Source organism: Semicossyphus pulcher, unplaced genomic scaffold (genome assembly GCF_022749685.1).
Source record: "Semicossyphus pulcher isolate SPU_LCO1_2020_fin unplaced genomic scaffold, fSemPul1.0.p SCAF_61, whole genome shotgun sequence".
NCBI lineage: Eukaryota > Metazoa > Chordata > Actinopteri > Labriformes > Labridae > Semicossyphus > Semicossyphus pulcher.
In genome coordinates this window covers 97,501-123,667 of record NW_027211739.1, presented here as the reverse complement: position 1 = coordinate 123,667, position 26,167 = coordinate 97,501, and the positions used below count along the sequence as shown (strand labels likewise).

Genomic DNA, 26,167 nt, shown 5'->3' with positions numbered 1-26,167 from the left:
AGAAGTAAATCATGAGAACGGATACAGACCCAACATGATGAACCAGTCAGATGCATGGCATCAGTGTGTGAACGAGTGTTTGTACGAGTGTGTGAACGAGTGTGTGACCGAGTGTGTGATGTGAACAAGTGTGTGAACAAGTGTGTGATGTGAACGAGTGTGTGAACAAGTGTGTGATGTGAACGAGTGTGTGATGTGAACGAGTGTGTGATGTGAACGAGTGTGTGAACGAGTGAATGTGAACGAGTGTGTGTACGAGTGTGTGAAGTGAACGAGTGTGTGAACGAGTGTGTGATGTGAAAGAGTGTGTGAACAAGTGTGTGATGTGACGAGTGTGTGATGTGAACGAGTGTGTGAACGAGTGAATGTGAATGAGTGTGTGAACAAGTGTGTGTATGAGTGTGTGACGTGAACGAGTGAATGTGAACTAGTGTGTGAACGAGTGTGTGATGTGAACCTGCAGTGTGTGAGTGTGTGAACGAGTGTGTGAACAAGTGTGTGATGTGAACTAGTGTGTGATGTGAACGAGTGTGTGAACAAGTGTGTGATGTGAACAAGTGTGTGATGTGAACTAGTGTGTGTACGAGTGTGTGAAGTGAACGAGTGTGTGAATGAGTGTGTGATGTGAAAGAGTGTGTGAACAAGTGTGTGATGTGACCGAGTGTGTGAACGAGTGAATGTGTATGTGAATGAGTGTGTGAACAAGTGTGTGTATGAGTGTGTGATGTGAACGAGTGTGTGAAAAAGTGTGTGTATGAGTGTGTGACGTGAACGAGTGAATGTGAACTAGTGTGTGAACGAGTGTGTGATGTGAACGAGTGCGTGTACGAGTGTGTGATGTGAACAAGTGTGTGATGTGAACGAATGTGTGATGTGAACGAGTGTGTGAACAAGTGTGTGATGTGAACAAGTGTGTGATGTGAACTAGTGTGTGATGTGAACGAGTGTGTGAACAAGTGTGTGATGTGAACAAGTGTGTGATGTGAACTAGTGTGTGATGTGAACGAGTGTGTGAACAAGTGTGTGATGTGAACAAGTGTGTGAACGAGTGTGTGATGTGAACGAGTGTGTGATGTGAACGAGTGTGTGTACGAGTGTGTGATGTGAACGAGTGTGTGATGTGAACGAGTGTGTGATGTGAACAAGTGTGTGATGTGAACGAGTGTGTGAACAAGTGTGTGATGTGAACGAGTGTGTGAACGAGTGTGTGATGTGAACGACTGTGTGAACGAGTGTGTGATGTGAACGAGTGTGTGAACAAGTGTGTGATGTGAACAAGTGTGTGATGTGAACTAGTGTGTGATGTGAACGAGTGTGTGAAAAAGTGTGTGAACAAGTGTGTGAAATGAATGAGTATGTGAATGAGTATGTGAACGAGTGTGTGAATGAGTATGTGAACGAGTGTGTGAACGAGTATGTGAATGAGTATGTGAATGAGTGTGTGAACAAGTGTGTGTACGAGTGTGTGATGTTAACGAGTGTTTGAAAAAGTGTGTGTATGAGTGTGTGATGTTAACGAGTGTTTGAAAAAGTGTGTGTATGAGTGTGTGATGTCAACGAGTGAATGTGAATGAGTGTGTGAACAAGTGCTTGAAGTGAATGAGTATGTGAACGAGTGTGTGAACAAGTATGTGAACGAGTGTGTGAACAAGTGTGTGTACGAGTGTGTGATGTTAACGAGTGTGTGAAAAAGTGTGTGTATGAGTGTGTGATGTCAACGAGTGAATGTGAATGAGTGTGTGAACAAGTGCTTGAAGTGAATGAGTATGTGAACGAGTGTGTGAACAAGTGTGTGATGTGAACGAGTGTGTGAACAAGTGTGTGATGTGAACGAGTGTGTGATGTGAACGAGTATGTGAATGAGTATGTGAACGAGTGTGTGAACAAGTGTGTGTACGAGTGTGTGATGTTAACGAGTGTGTGATGTGAACGAGTATGTGAATGAGTATGTGAACGAGTGTGTGAACAAGTGTGTGTACGAGTGTGTGAAAAAGTGTGTGTATGAGTGTGTGATGTCAACGAGTGAATGTGAATGAGTGTGTGAACAAGTGCTTGAAGTGAATGAGTATGTGAACGAGTGTGTGAACAAGTGTGTGATGTGAACGAGTGTGTGAACAAGTGTGTGATGTGATGAGTGTGTGATGTGAACGAGTGAATGTGTATGTGAATGAGTGTGTGAACAAGTGTGTGAACGAGTGTGTGATGTGAACGAGTGTGTGAAAAAGTGTGTGTATGAGTGTGTGACGTGAACGAGTGAATGTGAACTAGTGTGTGAACGAGTGTGTCAACGAATGTGTGATGTGAACGAGTGTGTGTACGAGTGTGTGAACAAGTGTGTGAAATGAATGAGTATGTGAATGAGTATGTGAACGAGTGTGTGAATGAGTATGTGAACGAGTATTTGAATGAGTATGTGAATGAGTGTGTGAACAAGTGTGTGTACGAGTGTGTGATGTTAACGAGTGTTTGAAAAAGTGTGTGTATGAGTGTGTGATGTCAACGAGTGAATGTGAATGAGTGTGTGAACAAGTGCTTGAAGTGAATGAGTATGTGAACGAGTGTGTGAACAAGTGTGTGATGTGAACGAGTGTGTGAACGAGTATGTGAATGAGTGTGTGAACAAGTGTGTGTACGAGTGTGTGATGTTAACGAGTGTTTGAAAAAGTGTGTGTATGAGTGTGTGATGTCAACGAGTGAATGTGAATGAGTGTGTGAACAAGTGTGTGAACAAGTATGTGAACGAGTGTGTGAACAAGTGTGTGTACGAGTGTGTGATGTTAACGAGTGTGTGAAAAAGTGTGTGTATGAGTGTGTGATGTCAACGAGTGAATGTGAATGAGTGTGTGAACAAGTGCTTGAAGTGAATGAGTATGTGAACGAGTGTGTGAACAAGTGTGTGATGTGAACGAGTGTGTGAACAAGTGTGTGATGTGAACGAGTGTGTGATGTGAACGAGTATGTGAATGAGTATGTGAACGAGTGTGTGAACAAGTGTGTGTACGAGTGTGTGATGTTAACGAGTGTGTGATGTGAACGAGTATGTGAATGAGTATGTGAACGAGTGTGTGAACAAGTGTGTGTACGAGTGTGTGAAAAAGTGTGTGTATGAGTGTGTGATGTCAACGAGTGAATGTGAATGAGTGTGTGAACAAGTGCTTGAAGTGAATGAGTATGTGAACGAGTGTTTGAACAAGTGTGTGATGTGAACGAGTGTGTGAACAAGTGTGTGATGTGAACGAGTATGTGAATGAGTATGTGAATGAGTATGTGAACGAGTGTGTGAACAAGTGTGTGTACGAGTGTGTGATGTTAACGAGTGTGTGATGTGAACGAGTATGTGAATGAGTATGTGAACGAGTGTGTGATGTGAACGAGTGTGTGATGTGAACGAGTGTGTGATGTGAACAAGTGTGTGATGTGAACGAGTGTGTGATGTGAACAAGTGTGTGATGTGAACGAGTGTGTGAACGAGTGTGTGAACGAGTGTGTGAACGAGTGTGTGATGTGAACGAGTGTGTGATGTGAAAGAGTATGTGATGTGAACGAGTGTGTGAACAAGTGTGTGATGTGAACGAGTGTGTGATGTGAACGAGTGTGTGTACGAGTGTGTGATGTGAACGAGTGTATGATGTGAACGAGTGTGTGAACAAGTGTGTGATGTGAACGAGTGTGTGAACGAGTGTGTGATGTGAACGAGTGTGTGATGTGAAAGAGTGTGTGATGTGAACCAGTGTATGATGTGAACGAGTGTGTGAACAAGTGTGTGATGTGAACGAGTGTGTGATGTGAACGAGTGTGTGAACGAGTGTGTGATGTGAACGAGTGTGTGATGTGAAAGAGTATGTGATGTGAACGAGTGTGTGATGTGAACGAGTGTGTGAACAAGTGTGTGATGTGAACGAGTGTGTGAACGAGTGAATGTGAATGAGTGTGTGTACGAGTGTGTGAAGTGAACGAGTGTGTGAACGAGTGTGTCAACGAGTGAATGTGAACGAGTGTGTGAACGAGTGTGTGATGTGAACGAGTGTGTATACGAGTGTGTGATGTGAACGAGTGTGTGATGTGAACGAGTGTGTGAAAAAGTGTGTGTATGAGTGTGTGACGTGAACGAGTGAATTTGAACTAGTGTGTGAACGAGTGTGTCAACGAGTGTGTGATGTGAACGAGTGTGTGTACGAGCTTGTGAACAAGTGTGTGAAGTGAATGAGTATGTGAACGAGTGTGTGAACAAGTGTGTGATGTGAACGAGTGTGTGAATGAGTATGTGAACGAGTGTGTGAACAAGTGTGTGAATGAGTGTGTGAACGAGTGTGTGAATGAGTATGTGAACGAGTGTGTGAACGAGTATGTGAATGAGTATGTGAACGAGTATGTGAACGAGTGTGTGAACAAGTGTGTGATGTGAACGAGTGTGCGATGTGAACGAGTGTGTGAATGAGTATGTGAACGAGTATGTGAATGAGTATGTGAACGAGTGTGTGAACAAGTGTGTGATGTGAACGAGTGTGTGAATGAGTATGTGAACAAGTGTGTGAACAAGTGTGTGATGTGAACGAGTGTGTGAAGGAGTATGTGAACGAGTGTGTGAACAAGTGTGTGTACGAGTGTGTGATGTGAACGAGTGTGTGAAAAAGTGTGTGATGTTAACGAGTGTGTGAATGAGTATGTGAACGAGTATGTGAATGAGTATGTGAACGAGTGTGTGAACAAGTGTGTGATGTGAACGAGTGTGTGAATGAGTATGTGAACAAGTATGTGAATGAGTATGTGAACGAGTGTGTGAACAAGTGTGTGATGTGAACGAGTGTGTGATGTGAATGAGTGTGTGAATGAGTATGTGAACGAGTTTGTGAATGAGTATGTGAACGAGTGTGTGAACAAGTGTGTGATGTGAACGAGTGTGTGAATGAGTATGTGAACGAGTGTGTGAACAAGTGTGTGATGTGAACGAGTGTGTGAATGAGTATGTGAACGAGTGTGTGAACAAGTGTGTGATGTGAACGAGTGTGTGAAGGAGTATGTGAACGAGTGTGTGAACAAGTGTGTGTACAAGTGTGTGATGTGAACGAGTGTGTGAAAAAGTGTGTGATGTTAACGAGTGTGTGAATGAGTATGTGAACGAGTATGTGAACGAGTGTGTGAACAAGTGTGTGATGTGAACGAGTGTGTGATGTGAATGAGTGTGTGAATGAGTATGTGAACGAGTATGTGAATGAGTGTGTGAACGAATGTGTGAACAAGTGTGTGTACGAGTGTGTGATGTTAACGAGTGTGTGATGTGAACGAGTTTGTGAATGAGTATGTGAACGAGTGTGTGAAAAAGTGTGTGTATGAGTGTGTGATGTCAACGAGTGAATGTGAATGAGTGTTTGAACGAGTTTATGTGAACGAGTGTGTGAACGAGTGAATGTGACATGTCCTGTAAGAGCAGCTTTGAGTGGTCACAGGACGATAAAGAGTCTGTTCACGTGTTTAACGTGTTTCAGTGAGTCTGATTCAGGTGTATCTGAGTTTGTTATAATGTTGCAGTAAAGATGTCGCAGCACATTTTTTCATGATTTGTGCATATTTTTCTAACTTGAAGAAGCCTCAGATTTACACTTTAGCACCACTGTGAGGTGTGTTATTATCCCCTCTTACTGTCTTGCTAAGCTAGGCTAATTGCATCCTGGCTCTTGGTGGTGAATTTTACCTTTCGTGTTACCTGTATGTTTTAAGCGTATTTCAGAGATGAAGGACAAACCAGAGTGAGAGGTGCACACACACCTGTCCAATGAAGCTGATCCTGATGCTGACACGTAAGAGTCAAACTCCAGCCTGTGCAGACTACAGCTCAGACAGCCTCACACTGAAGACACACATGAACAGTGATGCAGACACACATGCAGACACACACAGACAGGACACTGAGCATGTCAGAGCTCTCTGGTCTGTATCACGCTGACTGACTCCACACTCACCACCGTGCCCTGTGTCTCTCTGTTCAGATGAAGCAGCACAGTATGTTATCTTTTTATGGAGCACTAATTGGTAAACTCTCTGTCCTGACTAGTCTCTCTAGTCTACAAACATCTGGAGCCGAACAAACTGGGTCAGCCTATAAATAACAGGGTTTGGGACTGATGGGGAGAAACGGCCTTCAGTGCTGCTGCAGACATCATGAGGAATACTTTCAAAATAAAGCTTGGTTGTCCTCCCTGCACAGTTTTAAAGAGCTGTTAGCTGAATGTGCATTTGTTTATATATGTGCAAATATGCATAGGAGGTTTAAAAGTCTACATGTGTTTATGAATGAAAAAGTTTATAATGTGTGCATTGTATTCTGCTCTTACTTGTCCTGTTGCAGCAGAACCCTGCGTGGTAAAGACACGTTTTTAAAAACAAGCTGATTTCTTTACTCATACGTCGTTTTATTAAAATGATCTCCAACAGTAATAAGATGGTGCATGCGGGAAACAGCAGGCTCAGGATCCTCGGCTTGTTTGTGTTGGCATCCTTGGAGTTTCCATCTTTCACCAGAATAACTCTCTGAAAATAGAAGCGTCCAAGTCTGCCAGCAGAGCGTGACTCATGGTTCTATTGGAATGAGCTCTGTAATGCCCAGTTTGAGTTATTTTAAGCTTAGTGAAGCTGTTGTTGTTGGTGAGCTCTGATACGTGTGAAGGAGATTCTTTAGGATATTTTCTAAAAACAGAAAAACATGAGAGTCCATTCTGTGTTAGAAAGTCATCTTCAGCCTGCAGCGCCTACGTCTGTCCAAGAGGACACCCAGAGGAAGCACTCATCATCACTCATTAAGGTCTTCTTATCTCTACTCAACAGTGTAAGAAAGTATTGACACATATTGATCGACTTCAATGAAGGATTTCTGCACCCAGACAGAACGAGAGACGGGACTTAAGCATGTGTACTGCACTGATGAGGGGATGGCTCTCAGCTCTGTAATAAGAGGATCAATAATCAGACAGCAGGTACTCACAAACATGACCCTCTTGGGAATGTGGTCTGACTCCACCAGAGGGTTCCTGTATAGCCAAAGCTCCTCGGGCTGAATCACTCGCTCGAACGGCTCCAGGAACTCTGTGAATCTGTGAAAAAGAGCAGAAACAGACCAATCAGAGAGCAGCAGCTGCAGAGTACAAACACGTCAGGTACCTGTTTCCAAGTTTAACTTACTGGAGCTTTCCTCGTGTACTTTTTAACACAAACTTTCTCCTGTTCAATAAGAATCTGTGGACATATTACAGATCAATGTTCTCATGCTTTAATGTCTGCATGTGCAGGCCATGAGCTCAGACGAGCTGCTGACCTGTTCAGAGGAGGTGATGTAAGAAAGAGCAGCTCCTCTCTGACTGAGCGGAAACACATTAGCATGCCGCTGCTTCCTGCAGGCCTCCCAGTGATCTGTCACACACGACCTTGTTCTCTGTCGGCTCTACAAAGTCTTTGTGTCGCTGCAGCCTGAAACAATCCAACAGGCGGTTGTGTTTCACAGTGTGGGGCTGAGATACGGTACCTCCCAGGGCTTCACACACACACAGCTTTAATCTTTAATGCACTAAACAAAGACGAGACACTGGGACGATGTCTGCAAGAACACTCAAATTATCACCATGAATTGTGTCTTTGGGTGGATTGCTATTAAAAATACAAGAAAGAAGAAAACAAGTATAAAGACACTGTGTGTGTGTGTGTGTGTGTGTGTGTGTGTGTGTGTGTGTGTGTGTGTGTGTGTGCGCGCGTGTGTGCGTGTGTGTGTGCGTGTGTGTGTGTGTGCGTGTGTGCGTGCGTGCGTGTGTGTTTGTGTGTGTGTGTGTTTGTGTGTGTGTGTGTGTCAGTTTGGTACTTGAACAAACACAGACACCTCTATAAGACTCCACATTTAAATATAATGAATGTGAAATCTACAGAACATGTTTCAACATGATGGAGGTCTTCTTCTGCACCAGTCATCTGGGTGAATACTGGACTGTGATTGGCTGCATGCAGGGTGCTACTTCCTGTTGTGGACGACACTAAACACGGCCGGACAGGAAATCATTTGTTGGTGAGAATCAGTGACGTGACGGGTTAGCTAGTCTTGTCTTGTTGTTCCTCATGCTGTTGTATTCACTGAGGTGCTGGTGCCTGAGCTGAAGCGTTCTGTTAGCTGAGTGATGAGTCTCTCTTGTTGTAGCTGAGATCGGCCTATCGACTGTGTCAGGTAATAGTCAGACCCTCAGGTGTCACCTGGAACATTGAGCCACTGTTTGGTTTCAAAACGCACAAAAACAAAAACTGTTGGTTTCATTTTTTCTCCATCTTTAGGCCTTGATGAACCGACGGGGCTTCATTGATCACTTCCTGCTAACGACACATCGTCAGGCCTTTGACCTTCTCGATGCAGGACTGTTGGTGCCTTGTTGGATTACATCACATCTTAGTTCAGTGTTTCACTCAGAGAAGTGCTGCATGAACAAAACATGAAAAGATTCAGAACGATTCAAATGTCTTGACTTCCTAACTCAGGTGAGCCAGTGGCTTTAAGTTTGTTATGTCCTGGAGTTCTTTCCGCAGATGAACGGCAGTAACACTCTCTCTACTGCCCACGTGCCCTTCAGCAAGGCATTCATCAGCCATCTGCTCCATTGGAGCTGCTCTCTGCCCTGTGGCAGACGTGTGAGGAGGAAATCCTCCATCCTGTGCTGCTCGAGCATCCAGCCGAGGAAATATGAGCTAAAGGCACGCTCCTCTTCTCTAAACTGTTTCCTCGATATAACTGATTCATGTACGACTAACTTTCTTATTTTCCTTCTCTTCCAGCTAAAATCAATCAGACGTTATAATCTGTGCGAGACGCAGCGTGGCTCTCTCTGTGGAGGGTCTGCTGATATCTGTGTGTCAGGATGGTTCAGTCTAATCAGCTCCTTTTACTCCGTCATGAGGCTCGTGCATGATTCACCTCCTGTGTGTGTGTGTGTGTGTGTGTGTGTGTGTGCACGATAAATAACACAACGCTGATGACACACAACATGACTCCAGCTTCTCTTCAGCTCTCTTGTTCAGACGTCAGTGGCGGGGAGGAACTCTTCGTCCTCAGGGAACAAAAGCAGAGAGATAAAGGAGAGAGATAGAGTCATTCAAAGCCTCACACACACACACACACACACACACACACACACTCGCAGGTCATTAAACACTGCCGTGCTCTTCCTGACAGTCTGAAGGCTTATCTCACGTCCAACCTGTAACGTCTTCATGAGTTGGAGGCTCTCGCTCCCTCATGTAACTCCTTTGATAAAATCAATCCTCATATTTGCTTCAGTGGCTTCATGCTCAGACGAGACGTAGCAACATGCTGAGAGGGACCGAAACCTGCTGATCATCAGTAACACTCTGATCAATCAGGGATGGAACTATACCTCTTTAGATTTAAAGAAATAAAACACATTTCTGCTTCTTTTTCAGCATCGTGAACTCAAACACAGTCAGACCCTAATGTACCTGAGCATGAGGTGTAATATTCAACAAGCAGAAATGTGAGGAGATGACTCGTCATCGGGTTCAGATCTGAGCCTGACAGGAGGAATGTAATAAAACTCTGGAGCCAATAAAAGACTTCAGTATTTCAGATACTTCAGCGTGTTTGCGGGAGATCACTTTCATAAGCTCAAAATTAAATTGCCTTTTGGACATGTAATAATATTCCTGCTGCCTTTTGGAGAATTAGTTTCCAATCTCCTGCAACAAATCAATACGGCCCTCGCAGGATTTCCCTCCACAGTCACTTTTATATTTTCAACAATAAACTTTATTAAAGGAAAGATTTCGATAAAGCCTCAAACGTCAAACACGAGTGGAATTGATCATGTTTCATCTCTGATTCATCCAAAGTGTTTCTGTTAATGCCATCGACAGGCTGAGATGGAAACAGGAAGTGCATCGTTTACAGTCGGATGACAGAGGACTTGTTAGTCTGCGTGGGGACGAAGGATGACGTGCATTACTCTTATAGAGGATAAGTAGAGCTAATGGAGGCTCGGGAGGGAATGACACACAGCACGCAGCACAACTTCTCCTGCAGGGACAGTAATAAGACTGAATCAGAGAGGGGAGGGAGGGAGGGGGGTGCTGGATGCATTAGAGGAGACACACACTCAGGTGTGTCCGGAAAGACTCAGAGAAAGTGCAGACACGACTCGCTCTGAAGTGTAGCATCAAAGTCTGCAGGTCGGTCATTTCAAGGACAGGTCGCTGCATCGTCTAAAATCGTCTATGTTCTCTTCCATCGCTTGTCCCACAGCAGGTTAGGTTGTTATTGATTCCTTCTGCCCTGGATCTGTAACATTTTACACGTGTGGAGCTCAGGACGAGCTGCTGCTGCCTGGGACGTGGCTGAAAGGGATCAACATACATCTGAAGTAAAAACGTACAGCTACAGGAGTTCTTGTTGTTACTCAGGTCATTATGGCATTTTGTTCAGGCGCCCTCCTGCTTGTTTCAAAGAGCTGTGAGGAGATTCTGTGTCTCTCTGTTAAATGAGCAGCAGCTGCAGGGACATTCAAGAACACCGATAGAGCACAGAAACAGTTTTACAGACTAACTGTGCTGAAAGTCACAGATACAGAAATCTGAACTCTCTGAGACTCTGAGGCACACTAACACGACGAACACAGAGACCCTGAACTCAGCACCTCCTGCTGGCCTACTGGGGAGCACCTCCTCCTGTTTTATCTGCTCCTGTTCGCTGTGTACAGACATGACAGCAGAGGCCGAATGTCTGCTCGAGGAGCCGAAACATTACAGACTAACTGACAACCTGGAAGTGGTGGTGAAAGGTGGTGAGGGGACATGGAGTCAGCTGCACGCTGCACACTGATCCTTCAGTGTCTCTCTCTGCAGCCTGTGGACGCGTGGCTGTAGGAGTAACACTGTGTGTACGACATTAAAGTAATTTTACATCGACTGAAATCTGAGAGAAACTGAAACTAAAGAAAAGTTAGTGTGAGAAATAATGACATCAGTTTAAGTTCACTCAAAGCTGACATCACAAAAGCTTTAAGACACGGAGCTGACGTATTTGTACTGAAACTTGTTTCTAACTTCAGATGCTTCATTTTTACATCAGACTCTTAACGACACAGTCAGGAAGCTGTAGAGGATGTTTTTAAATGTTAAAGTCATTCAGCTGTGTCCCTCTTCCTCTCCCAACAACTGGGCTAATGTCTGATCCCCGATTCCTCCCATCTCTGTTACATATTCTGAATCCTCCGAGCTCAGCCACAGCCAAAGAAATCAAACTGAATTATTTCTGAGGAGCTCTCCTCTCTCCCTCCCTCTGCAGGAACACCTCGGAGAGTTAGCATGAGCAGCATCCAGAACAATACAAGCAGCTCATTTGAAAGCTCTTGATTTAAAATGCACTGTGGGCTGAATGTGTGTGTGAGGGAGCAGACCGTCTGCTGAGCCGCCGCCACAGGACGAGGAGGCAGGAGGAAGACTCCTCCTTAATTAGCTGATTCACTGTGAAGCATCGAGGCAAACACGACCAATATCTTATTGGATTAACTGTGTGTGTGCGTGTGTGTGTGTGTGTGTGTGTGTGTGTGTGTGTGTACGTCAGCCCATCACAGATACACCCAAACACAAGCTGAGAGTTTTCATCCTATCAGTGAGTGTTCGGCTGACTGGGAGCAGAACCCTGAGAGGCCGCTTTAAACCAGTCACACCTGGTACCTGGCTCAGGAGGAGTCAGCTCAGGAGGAGTCAGCTCAGGAGGAGTCTGCTCAGGAGGAGGAGTCAGCTCAGGAGGAGTCTGCTCAGGAGGAGTCAGTTCAGGAGGAGGAGTCTGCTCAGGAGGAGTCAGTTCAGGAGGAGTCAGCTCAGGAGGAGTCAGCTCAGGAGGAGTCAGCTCAGGAGGAGGAGTCTGCTCAAGAGGAGGAGTCAGCTCAGGAGGAGTCAGCTCAGGAGGAGGAGTCTGCTCAGGAGGAGTCAGCTCAGGAGGAGGAGTCTGCTCAGGAGGAGTCAGCTCAGGAGGAGGAGTCTGCTCAGGAGGAGGACCTGACCATCAGCGTCAGACTCTAACACAACGTTTCCCTCAGGGTCAGAGGTCCTTTCTCTCCGTCATGTCCTCTTATCACTCGTCCTTTAATCATCCAGCAGGGAGCGTTGTGAAAGTATCTTTTGAGATTGAAAAGCTATCCGGACGTGAGGTTGTGAAGAGCCCTGAGGGAAATCCACATCCGTCTCTGCTCAGTGCTTCTCTGGATCATTTAGCACTCGTATTCCCATCGCTCCTCTTACAGCGCCTTCAGACGAAGCACAGCGCCGAGCGCTTCAATAAAGCTAAACGGTCAGTGGTAAATGTTGAGAGCTGGGCATCGAATGTTTAACATCTGAGACATGTTGAGGTATTAATGAGAGAAGGAGGACAGATGAAAGGATGAAACAATGACAAGAGACAACGATGGTACGCACTAAAAACACTGCTGGGTAACTATTGGACAGAGCACATGCTGGGTTGGTTTGACCCAAGTGCTGGGGTGTTTGAATGACCCAATCAGGGGGTGAAATTAACTCTATTCCTGGGTTATTTGTTTCCTCATTCCCAGCATCTTTTTATGAATATTATTATTATTATTATCATTGTTATAATTATTATTATTAACATTGCTATTATTATAATTATCTTATTGGTATTATATATTAATATTATATACATATTTAATTTTAACTTTGTATGTTTGTCATTAATATAAAATTACAGGAAAACACAGGACACAAAAGGTCTCTGTTAAGGTGCATTTATTGACATTTTACCTATTTTTGGCAAAAGGACTTACACCAGTTAAAAAATAAACATTTAACAGTTTGTCACAGCCCAACATCATATAATTCAAAGTTTGTCAGATCTGGCAAAAGCAATAAATATCTCTCCTCTCCGCTCTCTGTGGGGGTCTGAAGACTGCTCCTCTGTCTTAGATGGATCAGGGAAGCACACCTGGTTTGACCTACAATTTGAACATAAAAACAAAGTGTTGTATTAACAGTCAAATCGTATGGAACATATAATAATGAATATTTGAGGCAGTATTTTTTACTTCACTGCCCTGAGAGACAGACATTTTAAACTGTCATGATGAACAGAGATGAAGGCAGAGAGGGAGGGCACCAGAGGAGACACAGCCTATAGCAGCTAGGATAATGGAGGGAAAACTGGCTAACTAGCGCGCTAACTAGCTTACTATCCAGTTCACTTACTAGTCACTTAATTTTCAGTGAGACAGTAAAGTCAGTTGAATAATAAAGCCAGGAGACAGACACACTTTAAAGTGACAACTTTAATCATGAGTGCAGATAGGCTATATTGTGGTTATCAGCTAACATTAAATCAACTGTGCACTAGCATCTAGTAAAGAGCTTCAAGCTAGGTAGCTAGTAAATAAATGTCACAAATTAAAAACCCCTCAATGATACCTTATCATGTTTGTACAGTGAAATGAGTTAAAGACCGTGCTGTTTACCACAACTTATTAAAATAAAGATAAAATATTAACATTAACCTACCACTTCATCCTGTCCAGCCGGTGTCTCAGCCTCTGTGAGAGAAGGATCCAGATCGATCCGGTTGAAGTGGGAGAGTGAACAACCCAGCAGTTGGGTCAAAGTGACCCAACCAGCTGTTTTGGCGGGAATGAACCCCAAACATCCCCGATGACCCGCCCTGAACAACCCAACAATGTGTTTACAGAAACAACCCAGCACTTTTTTGAGTGTACAGACTATTTGCTGGCTCTGTCTCTGATGCCTGGCTCGGGTTGGTCCCGGTGGGTTCTGGCACTCGGTCAGGTTCTTCACAGTGTAATCAGCAGCATGCTGCTCGGACTCAACACCTCTCAGCTCCCCGACTGTCCAAGAGGCTTTTGGCTGTTCCCCAGAACAGCTTCAAATTAAACTGTAATCATGTTCAGACTGAAGAATGAGCTCCCCCAACGCGTGAACACGGAGGAAGAACGTGTTTGAAATGCAGGTTTGGATTCTCAGTAATTAGTGTGATTTATCAAAGTGTTTGGTTTTAGTCAAGCAGAAACCTCCAGGGCTGAGGAGCGAAGCCAAACCTGAAGCTTACAGCTGCAGTTCCTCTGGTGTCCACTTGAGGCTGCCTCCAGCAGTGAGTCAGTCCCCATAGAGCCCCATGTTAAACTTTACAGCAGAAATAAACATGTTTACAGCCTGGTACAAAAAACAGTTTGGGTCTCTATAGCTCATTTCTCTCTTCATGACAACTGTACGGGGAGAATCTTTATACAGCTCACCTGTTCACATTATATTAAGGCTTAAAGTGATGCAGCATTAGGAGCGGGGCCTCTTTGAGTGACAGCTGGGAGCTGCTAGCTGTCTGCTAGGTGTCCCCTCAGCTAACTCAGTCACTGAACGTAACCTCTGGGCCGTGTTTGTGCTGTTGGAGCCTTTTGGAGATTTGTTCATGTAAATATCAGACAGATAATCTGTGTGTGCGCTTTATTGGACGAACAGACCGTCCAACACGTCTCACACACTGTTTCTACACTCATTATTTTATTTATATGTTAGCACTGATTAGCAGCTAGCTGTGTCTGTGCTCACCATACCTGGCTTACCACCCTCCTGACTAAATATGGTCACTGCTCACTCCAGAAAACCAACATGGCAGCTGCCAAACTGCTGAACCGCGGTTACATAATATAATATATTTATTATTTACACACTCTGTGTTTGATCTAATGAAGCATAATATAAGTTGTTTTTAAAGTAGTTATATTAGAGAGCTGAAGACTTCACACACACACGCACGCACGCACGCACACGCACACGCACACACACACACACACACACACACACACACAGCATGTGTTCATGTGTGAAGCATAATGAACCACAGAGATGTTTTACATTAAGGATCAGCAGAAAGAACCAGGAGGTTAACATGATCTGATGTCTTTCTATTTGTCCGATAAACACAGTATACTTCAGTCTACCTCAGCTGCCAGCTGCTGGCTGTTTTAATAATGTCTGTATATTAATACAGTAACAGATGATCTTCTTAGCAAACACGTTTCCCAAAATGCTGAATTTTGAACACACTGGGTTTAAAGTGCAGGGAGGAAGGGAAGGCCCCGATCGCAGGTGGATTCAGGCAGACTGCAGCTTGTTGTGAATCTGATCTTACAGTCAGGTGACAAAGACAAACTGGTTCTTCACATCGTGGTAGATCGGTCCAGTATTCAAGAAGAGAAAGACTAAGGAAAAGAAGCAGAATGAACTGACAGAGAAACTAAAGGAAACGGCCCGGATTATAGTGAGACTGATGAGTGAAGTGGAGACAGGTGAGCAGGGGGCGGGGCATGTCAGGACACTGAAGGGCTGATTGAAACACGGAACAGGTGTGTAGATGGAAAAGGAGGGAAAGTCCGAGAGTGTGTGGTGAAGAGCTGGAGAGTCGAGAGACAGCGATACAAGTTAATCAAAGAGTGAAGGCGACAGTAATCTGCAGATCGCTGCGTGTGCTTCAAAGTGTCCCCGATAACCTGAGAAAGTGGGTCACACCGCTCTTATCGGAGTGTGTTCAGCACAGGTATATTTTCACTGTGCACGTCATCATATTTGCAGCGCTGTGAAATGTGCTGTCAGTGTTTAAACCATGAAAACACAGATGTGTAATGACTGTTCTCAGAGAGTCACAGCAGGTGATCACAGCCTGATGACTGACACGCGCTCAGGTGCTGCTGAACTCTCCTTTTCTTTCTCCTCCAGTGAAGTCTCACTCCTGTGGCACGGCTTCAATAAGACGACTGGGTATCTGTGATTTAATGAAGTGGTGCTGCTGCAGTTTGATTAGAGCCGGGTCACAGAGGAGGAAGAGGGATACATCCCTGATTTAATTATGTTGCTTTATTACATTCATTATTGGAGCCGTACAGCAGAGCGCTGCTGCCTCCACAACTAATGTGAGTTCATGCTGCTGCTTGCAGGGGACCCGAGGACGACGGCTCTTTTCAGGAGACAGTCCTCCAACATCTACCTGCTGAATCCCCAGAAACACATGATCGTGACTTTAAGGCTGCATGAGGCTGAAGACGGACTGATTGAACCCGTGGAACAGGAGGCGTGAACGTGGACGTGAGGGTGTGTCGCTGGTTTTGGTGACGGCCACGTTAATCCTATAGAAGCAATTAATGAACACCCAGCAGCCAATCAGAATCCAGTATTCACCCAGACCATGGTATAAATATAATGAATCAACATTATTACCTGGATGTATTCAACACTGTATTTTCCTACAGGCGTCTTCTATCATTCTCTGGACGTCTGTATTCTGCGCGTGCAGTAAATGTCACAGCCCTCTCTGTCTGTGTTGGTGGTTACAGTCAGGGTCCTGGACGTGCCGTGAATGCACAGCGCTGGTCCTGTCAGGCAGGATGCTGAGGATGGGGGGGATCTGAGTGACAGCAGCTCCAGCTTCCCTGGAGATCTGCCTTCTCCAGTCGGCTAACAGGAGCAGACAGAGAGGAAAACAGCATCCTTCTCTTGTCACGCAAAATGGTGATGAAAGAAGCCACAGTAATGAGAAGCAAAACGGGGGCTGGACCGTCAGACTGCAGGTGTCTGTTCAAGATAAAAGCCTCAGAGGGACTGTGAGAAGGTCAGAGGCCTGGATGTGAGACAGCATGAGGAGACGCAGCCGTCTGAAGCTGTGTGTGGGATTCGGAGGGACACGGAGGGATTCAGAGGGACACGGAGGGACACGGAGGGACTCGGAGGGACACGGAGGGACACGGAGGGACTCGGAGGGACAAGGAGGGATTCAGAGGGACACGGAGGGACACGGAGGGACTCGGAGGGACAAGGAGGGACACGGAGGGACTCGGAGGGACACGGAGGGACACGGAGGGACTCAGAGGGACTCGGAGGGACAAGGAGGGATTCAGAGGGACACGGAGGGACTCGGAGGGACTTGGAGGGACTCGGAGGGACACCTGATTTAGCAGCAGGCTTTGCAAACTCTCCACAGGTCCAGGCTGATGGTCACTGAGCCAGGTTCACTCAGTACTTCTACTTTTACCAGATTCTGTGTTTGCATATTTTTGTCTGCTGGACGATCAGAGAAACAGAAAGAGGGAGGAGGGGGACAGAGACATCCGCTCACTCACTCACTCTGATGTTGGACACAGATATGTGACCAGGACACGACGCTGACATTTACCAGTGTTTTCATGCTCACTGTTCTTCCAGGCAAATGTCAGTGTCGACCGAAACGGGCGACAGATTCCAGCCAAACCATCCTAACCCACACAACACACACACACCCAAAACAAACTCACACACACACACACACACACACACACACACACACACACACACACACTCACACCACACACACACAGACACTCACACACACACACACACACACACACACACACACACACACACACACACACACACACACACACACACACACACACACACACTCTGTCTATAATCATCTCCATCACATCTGCAGATCTGTAAAGTGTCAGGCTGCATGTTCTCTCCGTTGACTCGCCTCAGGCTGTTTAACTTTCTGCAGCTTTCTGCTCCGTCTTCTCTTGGAAGCGTTTTTACATCTTTTGGATGTTTCACAGAAATGTGCCGTTTGTCATCAGGATTTTGGTCTCTTCTCTTGAGCAGCGGGACGTTGTATATAAATAAATATAGAAATAAACCTGTGATTCTTGTGAAGGATGCAAATATTCCCACACGACACGGACACACAGGGGTGTAAAGATAAACAGTCAGTAGCTCTCACACTGAAACAGGTGCTTTCTTTTCTTCGGGCTGATTTCACCTTCTTTATTTTTGTAATGCAGCAAATTCACACAGCGGCCTTTTCCTCTGATGTCACGCTCAGGCTGGGAGGCTCAGGTGCTGAAGGGACACAGGTGGTGAGAATCCTGAGGCCAACATACCGTTACACTACAGCTAACTTTAGCATGTCACCATGTTAGCATTGAAGGTGTAGCTTCCCAGCTAACAATAGGTATGCATTTACCTGTTACCTGTTGTACTGTGTAATGCTGTCACACTGTATTGTTAGCTAAGGAGTAGCTGAAAGCTAGCGTAGCTTTTTCTGTGGTTCCAAACGTCTGAGTGGTTTGAATCTGAAACACAGCAGAACAGCAGCGTGTAGAAACATGCTCATGTAAATAAGATATGTTCTGAAGGAGACGAAGAGCAGACAGACGTGCGTCTGATGTTCATACTGACTGTGTGAGAACGTTACTGACCACAAAATCACTGTTTTCCTCCAAAAAAGCCGATCTGTCAAAACATCATCCCCCTGACTTCAGCATTATTCATGTTTCTAAAACCTGACCAATAAAGGACCCTGATGAGACAGTCTGTCCGCCTGGCATCCTCCCCAGCCTGCCTCCTGCACGGTGCATCAATCTAGAAATGATCAAATCATTCCAAAAATCATTTCCTGTTAACAGAACCCGGACAGAGATCACGCTGTCACGATGCTTTATCAGGACAGCAGTTCTATGCAAACGTCATTCCTAGGTGACCGGGCTCATTCACCTTCCTGGGGCTAAAAGGAGAAATCACTCTGTCACTCATTGTCCCAAGGAAACCACAGAGGAGCCATCAAGGAGAGAGTCTGATACACACGCACGCACGCACGCGCACACGCACGCACGCACGCACGCACGCACGCACACACGCACACACACACACACACACACACACACACACACACACACACACACACACACACACACACACACACACACACACACACAGGGTCTTGCTCGTTATGCAGTGTGAGGTTCGGGCCAGAGGACTGCAGAGTGTGAGAGAGGGAGATGGAGGAAGCTGTTTCATCTTCAGCCCCTCACCTGTCTCTGTGCAGACGACAGAATGGAGCTGTAATGACTGTAATGGAGACGATCAGAGAAGATACCTGAGGAGGGGTTAATGGAGGAGGAAGAGAGGAGGTGAGAGGAGGTGAGAGAGACAAGGAAAGTGTGAGAGTACAAATATCACAATGAGAGGGAGTGAGAGCAGAACAGGGATTTTTCTCTCCGTCACCTCATCACTGTGTCCACACCTCTGCAGCCTTCATCCTCTCCTCATCCTCCTCACCTCCACCTCATCCTATCTTCTTCCTCCTTGCCTCCTCTCCTCATCCTCTCTGTGCTGCTCTTCCTCCTTCTCCACCTTCATCCTCCTCTCCTCATCCTCGACATGCTGTGCTCCAGTCATAGTTTGAATATTTTATCATCTACTTCATATAAATGTGATTTAAGAAAACTCTGGCGTGCCCCAGGGCTCCACAATAGGACCACTGTACTTTACTGTTTATGTTTATAGCCTCTGTGGTGATGTGTTAGGCGTTAGCTTCCTGTTTTGCACAGATGCTAGTGATCTGTTGCTCCTTCATGAGTACAAACTGCTGCTGTCTGCCTCTCATGTTGTTTCGTTTAAACTGAACATCAATCCAGCCAAGATCTCTGCTGCTCACGGGGTTCAAAGTGAAATGGTCATGTGATACAAGTATTGAGATATTATCATTGATCACATAAATCACTTGTTTCCAAACGTATGAATGCACCTGAGCTGAGCCTGAAGCCATCCTTACCTGTGTACGTACATGTGTGAAGAACCTCTGCGCTCTACACGTGTTTGTCTCCAGAGTTAGAACTGAATCACTGAGGGGAACATCAGCTCGCGTGGTCACTTTAAGAAACTTATGGGATCACAGAGTCGTTGCCCTTGTTTTGGACACTCGGTGGATGTGGGTTACAGGTTAGTGTTTGACAGGTGTATCAGTCTGTGTGTGTTTCTGCTGTAATGATGGTCATGCTTCTTTCTCGGTCAGGTCTTCAAAACGAGATTTTCATCTCAGTGAGGCTTTTATCTGATTCAACAAAGAGGGTGTGTAAATCCTCTGTAACATCTTAAAGCATCAGGTGTGTTGTGCAGCAGCAGGTCGCTCAGCAACACTTCACATGTACTGATTTGTTGGGGTTAGAGATGGTGAATGCACTGCACTGGACCGACGACTCAAAGCTGCTTTTACACGTCACATTCACCTATTCACACATTCACACACTGACGGCAGAGGCTGCTACATAAAGAGCCCAACTGTCAATCAGTCAATCAGGACACTTCGACATGTAGCCTGAGGGAGCTGGGGATCGAACCTCCGACCTTCCGACCGACTATACAACTGAGCCACAGCCGACCCGAGCAAAGGTGATTAATTATGCAGATTGTTCACGCCTGATAACAAGGTTCTGTTATAGCTGTACATCAGATTCACAGGTGAAAACAGGAAACAGCAGCGTGAACACACTCCCTCCTGTGACTGAAGACTTGACGCTGTGTTTTTATTGAACGTCTGACTGATGTCCTGAATGTCACTCTCTAATAGGAGGTAGACGGGCGGGCTGGGCGTGAAGTCAGATCTCGTAATGAGTCACTTCAGACTGAATGTGAGGCGGGACAAAGTTTACACCTGCAGACAGAAAGTTTTAAATTTACTGCAAAATGATACAAAATGTCTCCTGAGCTTCTCTTCATGTTGACCTCAATCTGTCTTCAAACAAACACGAGCGTTCTGACGGAGCCGCTCGCTCCCTCCGCTGCACGAGCAGGTTATTATGTACACCTGAAACCAGTGCAGCACTGCTATCACCTGTATACTGTTTATACTGAGCCTCTTATAGGCAGAGGAAGTAATCACCTGTACACACCTTTAAGAAGTCTGAGCCACTGTGGGATCGTATTGCTGTAAAACGTGGTGCCTGATGCAGCATCCTCATTAATGTAGGAACAGTGAAGATACAAACTCAGTTTCCAGCTGCACAACCATGAACGATTTAAAGCCAATCATCCCACAGGTGGGAAACATGCTGATAACTGCTCCCAGCCTGAGACGCTCGTGTTAATGGTTCCCAGTTAATAAGACAGGATAATAACTAACACAAGAAATGCCGTGTTGGTTCTTCTCTTCATGTTTAGGACTCTCCTTCCTTTCGATGTGTGCGTATAGTCCCTGTTCCTCTTCCTCACACCGGGCTGCTGAGCTGCTGCACGCTGAGCCGCAGGGTTTTATGAAAGGTGTCGTCGCTGTCACACTCTGAATGTTGATCATGTCGATGAATGTGTGACCATCAGTGTCTCTCTCTCCCTCTCTCTCTCTCTCCCCCCCTCTCTCTCTCTGTCTCTCTCCCCCCCCCCCCCTCTCTCCCTCTCTCTCTTCCACAGATTTCCATCCTTCTGATGAAGACAAACATGTCATTCTGTCCATCTCTTTCTTTACACAGTCTTCTCTTTCCATATAAGCTGTCTTCCTCCACAGAGCTCACTCGTCCTTCATCCTTCCTCACAGCTCTGCATCGTTCCCCCTCCTCCTCTTGCTTCACCTGGACTAAATTAACTGTCTTTGTTTGGTTTAATTGGATTCACCTGAATAACAGCCGCCTTTCTTTCAGAACAAAGTGATTAACCAGCTGGAGTCTGATACAACAGTGAGTGTTATCTCTGTGCAGCGTCAGGCAAAGATCAATATATCAACATCCCAGAGGTCACAGGCTCTACAGTCATGTTTCACTCCGTCTCCGTTCAATTTAGGTCAACAGCATCCAAAGTGCCCACCCCAAACACACACACACACTGGACGCATGCACACACACACACACACACACACACACACACACACACACTGATGACCTGTGATTCAGCGTCTGCCTGAGACGTCAGCCGGCGACATGAAGACGTGCAGAAATAAGACACAGTAATGATCATGCAAAACACTCCACCAAACAAACCTGTTAGGGCCAGAGGTGTGTGTGTGTGTGTGTGTGTGTGTGTGCGTGTGTGTGTGTGTGTGCGTGTGTGTGCGTGTGTTTGTGTGTGCGTGTGTGTGGGTGTGTGTGTTTGTGTGTGTGTGTGTGTGTGTGTGTGTGTGTGTGTGTCTGAGTGTGTGTGTGTGAGTGTGTGTGTGAGGAAACAGTAAATGAGAAAGCATGGCTGACCCATGGAGTCTTCTTTGTCACCACCTGATCTGTCCTCCAGCGTCTACACATCTTCATGCTTCACCTCTTGGTGTGTCTCTGAGCTGGATCATAAACTCAGCCTGGGTCAGGGTCAGTTTTAGGGTTAGGGTTAGGGTTAAGGTTAAGGTTAGCCTGGGTGTGTTTGAGACGTTTCTCAGGAGCCGTTAAGACGAAACTTCACAGAGCGGCGAGGTGAGACAACGAGCAGAGAGCTGCAGATGAAAGTGTTTAAACAGATTCAAAGGATTAATGCTAAACATCATCTAAACACCTGCGGCCTCTGGCTGAACAACTTTCACCCAGATGCTGCTTAAATCCTCCCTAAATCCTTTAATGTTACAATATTATGTGAATATTATGAGCTGTAACAACACTGCTCAATATGTTTTCATTGCTGATGACAGAGTCTGCCTCCCTCAGCGTGTCTCGTCACAGAGCAGACTCTAAACTCCCCAGCATCAGCCTACAGAGAGCACGGTGTGTGAATGCCAGCAACCAGGTAACCTCAAAGAACCGGCCCTCTCATCACTCCAACTCGCCGTCTTCTCTGCAGACGGACACAGATAGCTGCTAATCAGAGGCCACGCCCCTAATGCTGCATCACTGTAAGCCTTAATATAATGTAAACAGCTGAGCTGTATAAAGATTCTCCCCGTACAGTTGTCATGAAGAGAGAAATGAGCTATAGAGACCCAAACAGTTTTTTGTACCAGGCTGTAAACATGTTTATTTCTGCTGTAAAGTTTAACATGGGGCTCTATGGGGACTGACTCACTGCTGGAGACAGCCTCAAGTGGACACCAGAGGAACTGCAGGCTCTGGCTCTTCAGTGTTGTTTATTAAACTAATGTTTTAAAGAAGCAAAGAACATTTCTGGTAAATACTTGTTGTGTTTATCATTCAGCGCGCTGCGTCCTGATCAACACAGAGATTCTTTAAACCGAGCGTGAGAGCCTCGTCCTTCACACGAGAGCCAAACAGTCTGCTTATTCTTGAACAGTCGGAGGTCTGACACCCTCCTCTTCCTCTTCATCAACATCTCACACAGCTCTGTGAGAAACCCTGGGCTGCTTCCCAGAGCTGCTTTTCTCTGAGAGGGGAGGACGGTGTGCAGAGCTGAAGCTTTAAATAAAGTGTCTCTGTAGGATCACATCATGTCAGAGCTCGTCTTCTATAAACATCTGCTTGTCTTCAAAGCAAACACAAGTGATGAACTTAATTCCTCCTCAGTCATCACAGATCTGCAGTGAAAGAGTCAGCGAGCTGCAGTCTGAACCGTTTCCTGTGGCACAAACAAACCTGTTCTGTCCTGTACATCAGCTCAAAGACCCGCCCTCGTCTGCAGCGTGTCCCTCACAGAGCCTTCAGATCCCTCTGATAACCTCGGAGCGGTTCTGGCTCCTCTCTAATCTGTCACATCTCCAAACAATCTTCTGACTCCTCGTCCTCCATCTTATCTTCCTCCTCCGTCTGCTTCTTTGTCTCCTTTCAGCCTGATATTTAAGGAGAACTGATCTGCTTATTCAAGAGTCAAACTGAAGTGTGAGCTGATGGAGGAGCTGATCTGGGCCTCACTTCCTGTCAGAAAGGAAATGACTCCGGATTACAAGCAGAGTGCAACAGCAGCGATCTCATTATCCTCTCCGTCTCCGCCGACGGCTCCGAGAGAAACAACAACCTGATCTTTTTCTGATTCACTTTTCTGCTTTTGTTTTTCCACTTTATGAAATGTCACAGATCCATTTCCATTTAGATTGAACTTTCTGTTTTCACTCTCAGGCCACGCGTGACTCTGAGTCTGAGCGCACAGGTCGACTGAAGTGACACACCTGAGCTGTCGCTGAGGCCTGACACAGACAGACAACCCTAATATGATGGTTCCTTAAAGGCCGTCGGTCTCCGACAGAAATAATACAGGAAGTCAGAGTGAGCCCAGATGATACAGAGATGTGGTTTCTGTGAGAAGCTGTGTGTGATTGTGTTTCTGTGCTTTGGCGTCAGTCGGCAGCATTTAATCAAATCAAAGACAGAAGAAGGACAGAAGTCGCTGTGTGATCTCTGATTAAAGACAACTCTCTGAAGCTCTCACACGAGCCCAACTGAAGGATTTCATTCATTCATTCTCAGCGTCTCTTTGTGCACAGACTCAGTCGTGACAGGCAGAGAAGGAATCAATTATTTCTTCTTCTTACACAAAGTCAAATTAGAAACTGACTGCAGAGGGAGGAGGGAAACGTGGAGTTCAAACGGAGGAAATAAGATTTTAATGAAGCAATGTAGGAAGGAAATGGGGGACACCAGGGGCAACTGGAACATCTGCAATTGCACCAATCACAATGAGACACTCTGCACATGCTCTGTAGTGATCCCTTCAGACAGACTGGTCCTCACACCAAACAACGTTTCAGGTGGTTGTTCTGCTGCAGGATATTTCCTCATGTTCGAATGAAGTCATGAGAGAAGAGCCGAGGCGTTCTCCTGTCTTCAGTTACAGTGGGTCGCCCTTCAACTGGACTGTCGCTGGTTTGATCCCCAGCTCCTACAGTCGACGGGCTAGATGCTGAACCCCGAGTTCCTCCTGAGGCAAAGCCTTCAGGTACGAATGTGTGTGAAAGTGCAAGAGGATGGAAGCCTAGAAAGGTGCTGTCCATTTCTCCCCGGTCTCCCCTACAGGTCTGCTGCCTCTGACAGGTAAACGAAGGCCAACCCGGCTGCAGCTTTGTGCCAAAAAACGAGCAGCAGACACAAAAGGTGAGAGCTTAACCTGTCCTTAACACCTGCAGAGGAAACAACAGGATCTGTTTGGCCCCAATTATCCTCCTTCAGCTCAGCTCAGAGGTGAACAGAGACCTGCTGCTCTGCAGGCCGGAGGGCAGCTCACTGACACACAGGCCTGGTTCAATACAACGACTTCAGTGAGAGCGCACGCTGCCTCGCTGACAGGACGCGTCTCAACCTTTATGTGTCTGCTCTCTTTAGGGAGGTAGGACATGTTAACATGGGTCTCTATGGGGACTGACTCACTGCTGGAGACAGCCTCTAGTGGACACCAGGAGAACTGCAGAGTGTCTGCTCAGCTCTGTGAGGCGCTGGAGAAGCACAGACAGAGAGCAGTCAGCTGCTGATGAGGATGATGATACTGTGTGAAATAGTGTTTTACTGAACAACAACCCTACACACACACACACACGCACACACGCGCGCACACACACACACACACACACACACACACAGGAGGTCTCTGACACCTCCTCTCTGAACTCAGTCCGACCTAATTATTCTTTTTCTAATTATTAACCCTTTCATCTATGGAAGCTTCAAATCATCATCACAGTTTCTTACAAGTGCCGTCTTCACATTTGTTCTGTCAAACCAACACATCGACATGACATCGATCTGCACGTTAGCTTTAAAACGAACCAATCAGAGATCATCGAAACATAATTCAGTTCCTCTCCTCTCCTGTGCAGGTGCAGCTGCTCTTCTTGTCGCTATAATCCTTCAGGGTTACAGCCCACACACACACACACACACACACACGCTGATTTGACTTCTTCTCCTCCACAGAGGATTTCAGATGCAGCGCGTGAGGCTCTATCGTATCAACAGAAAAGCAATAAATGTCACAATCGGAGCGCAGTCACTGTGCCTGCGGGCTGGGCACACTCATCATTCAGACTCATGTTACACAGCTGCCTGTCTCTCTCTCGTACCTTCTCCCTCTCTAACGACAGACAGTTAACGCTGCAGAATAATCAACTTGTTTTCTGCAACCTGTTAACGCAGCGAGAGTGAGCCTGTGCACACACACGGACAGCAGCCTGGTTACAGCAGCCTCAGTCTGCAGCCTGTGACGCCTCGGGGAGAACATGTGAACTACAGGTCCTCATCAGAAAGCACACTGCATCCTTCACAGGACACAGAAGTCGCAGTTCGAGGTTTTTTACTCACACAAAAACTCCGAAGAGCAGAACTCGGATGCTGATCTCCAGCGCCAGCTCGCGCATGTTTTTCCTGCGGTCCGGAGGAGACACGTTCATGTTCCGAGATAATCCGACAGGTTGAATAACAGAGAGGGTCCTGGTCACTTCTTAGGGATGCTCACTCTG

The 26,167-nt window shown here is 46.0% G+C and overlaps 1 protein-coding gene across 1 annotated transcript in view; it reads right to left on the bottom strand.

The window, feature by feature from the left end:
• Positions 1–26,122, bottom strand: part of plpp4 (phospholipid phosphatase 4) — a 49,918-nt gene extending 23,796 nt beyond the window's left edge. Inside the window, exons 1-2 of the mRNA XM_069683905.1 lie at positions 26,010–26,122; positions 6,980–7,088 (exon numbers count right to left, since the gene is read on the bottom strand). Coding sequence (XP_069540006.1) covers positions 6,980–7,088; positions 26,010–26,098 — 198 coding nt within the window. The 5' untranslated portion in view covers positions 26,099–26,122. The remainder of the gene's footprint in view (positions 1–6,979; positions 7,089–26,009) is intronic.
• Between the last annotated feature and the right edge of the window lie 45 nt (positions 26,123–26,167).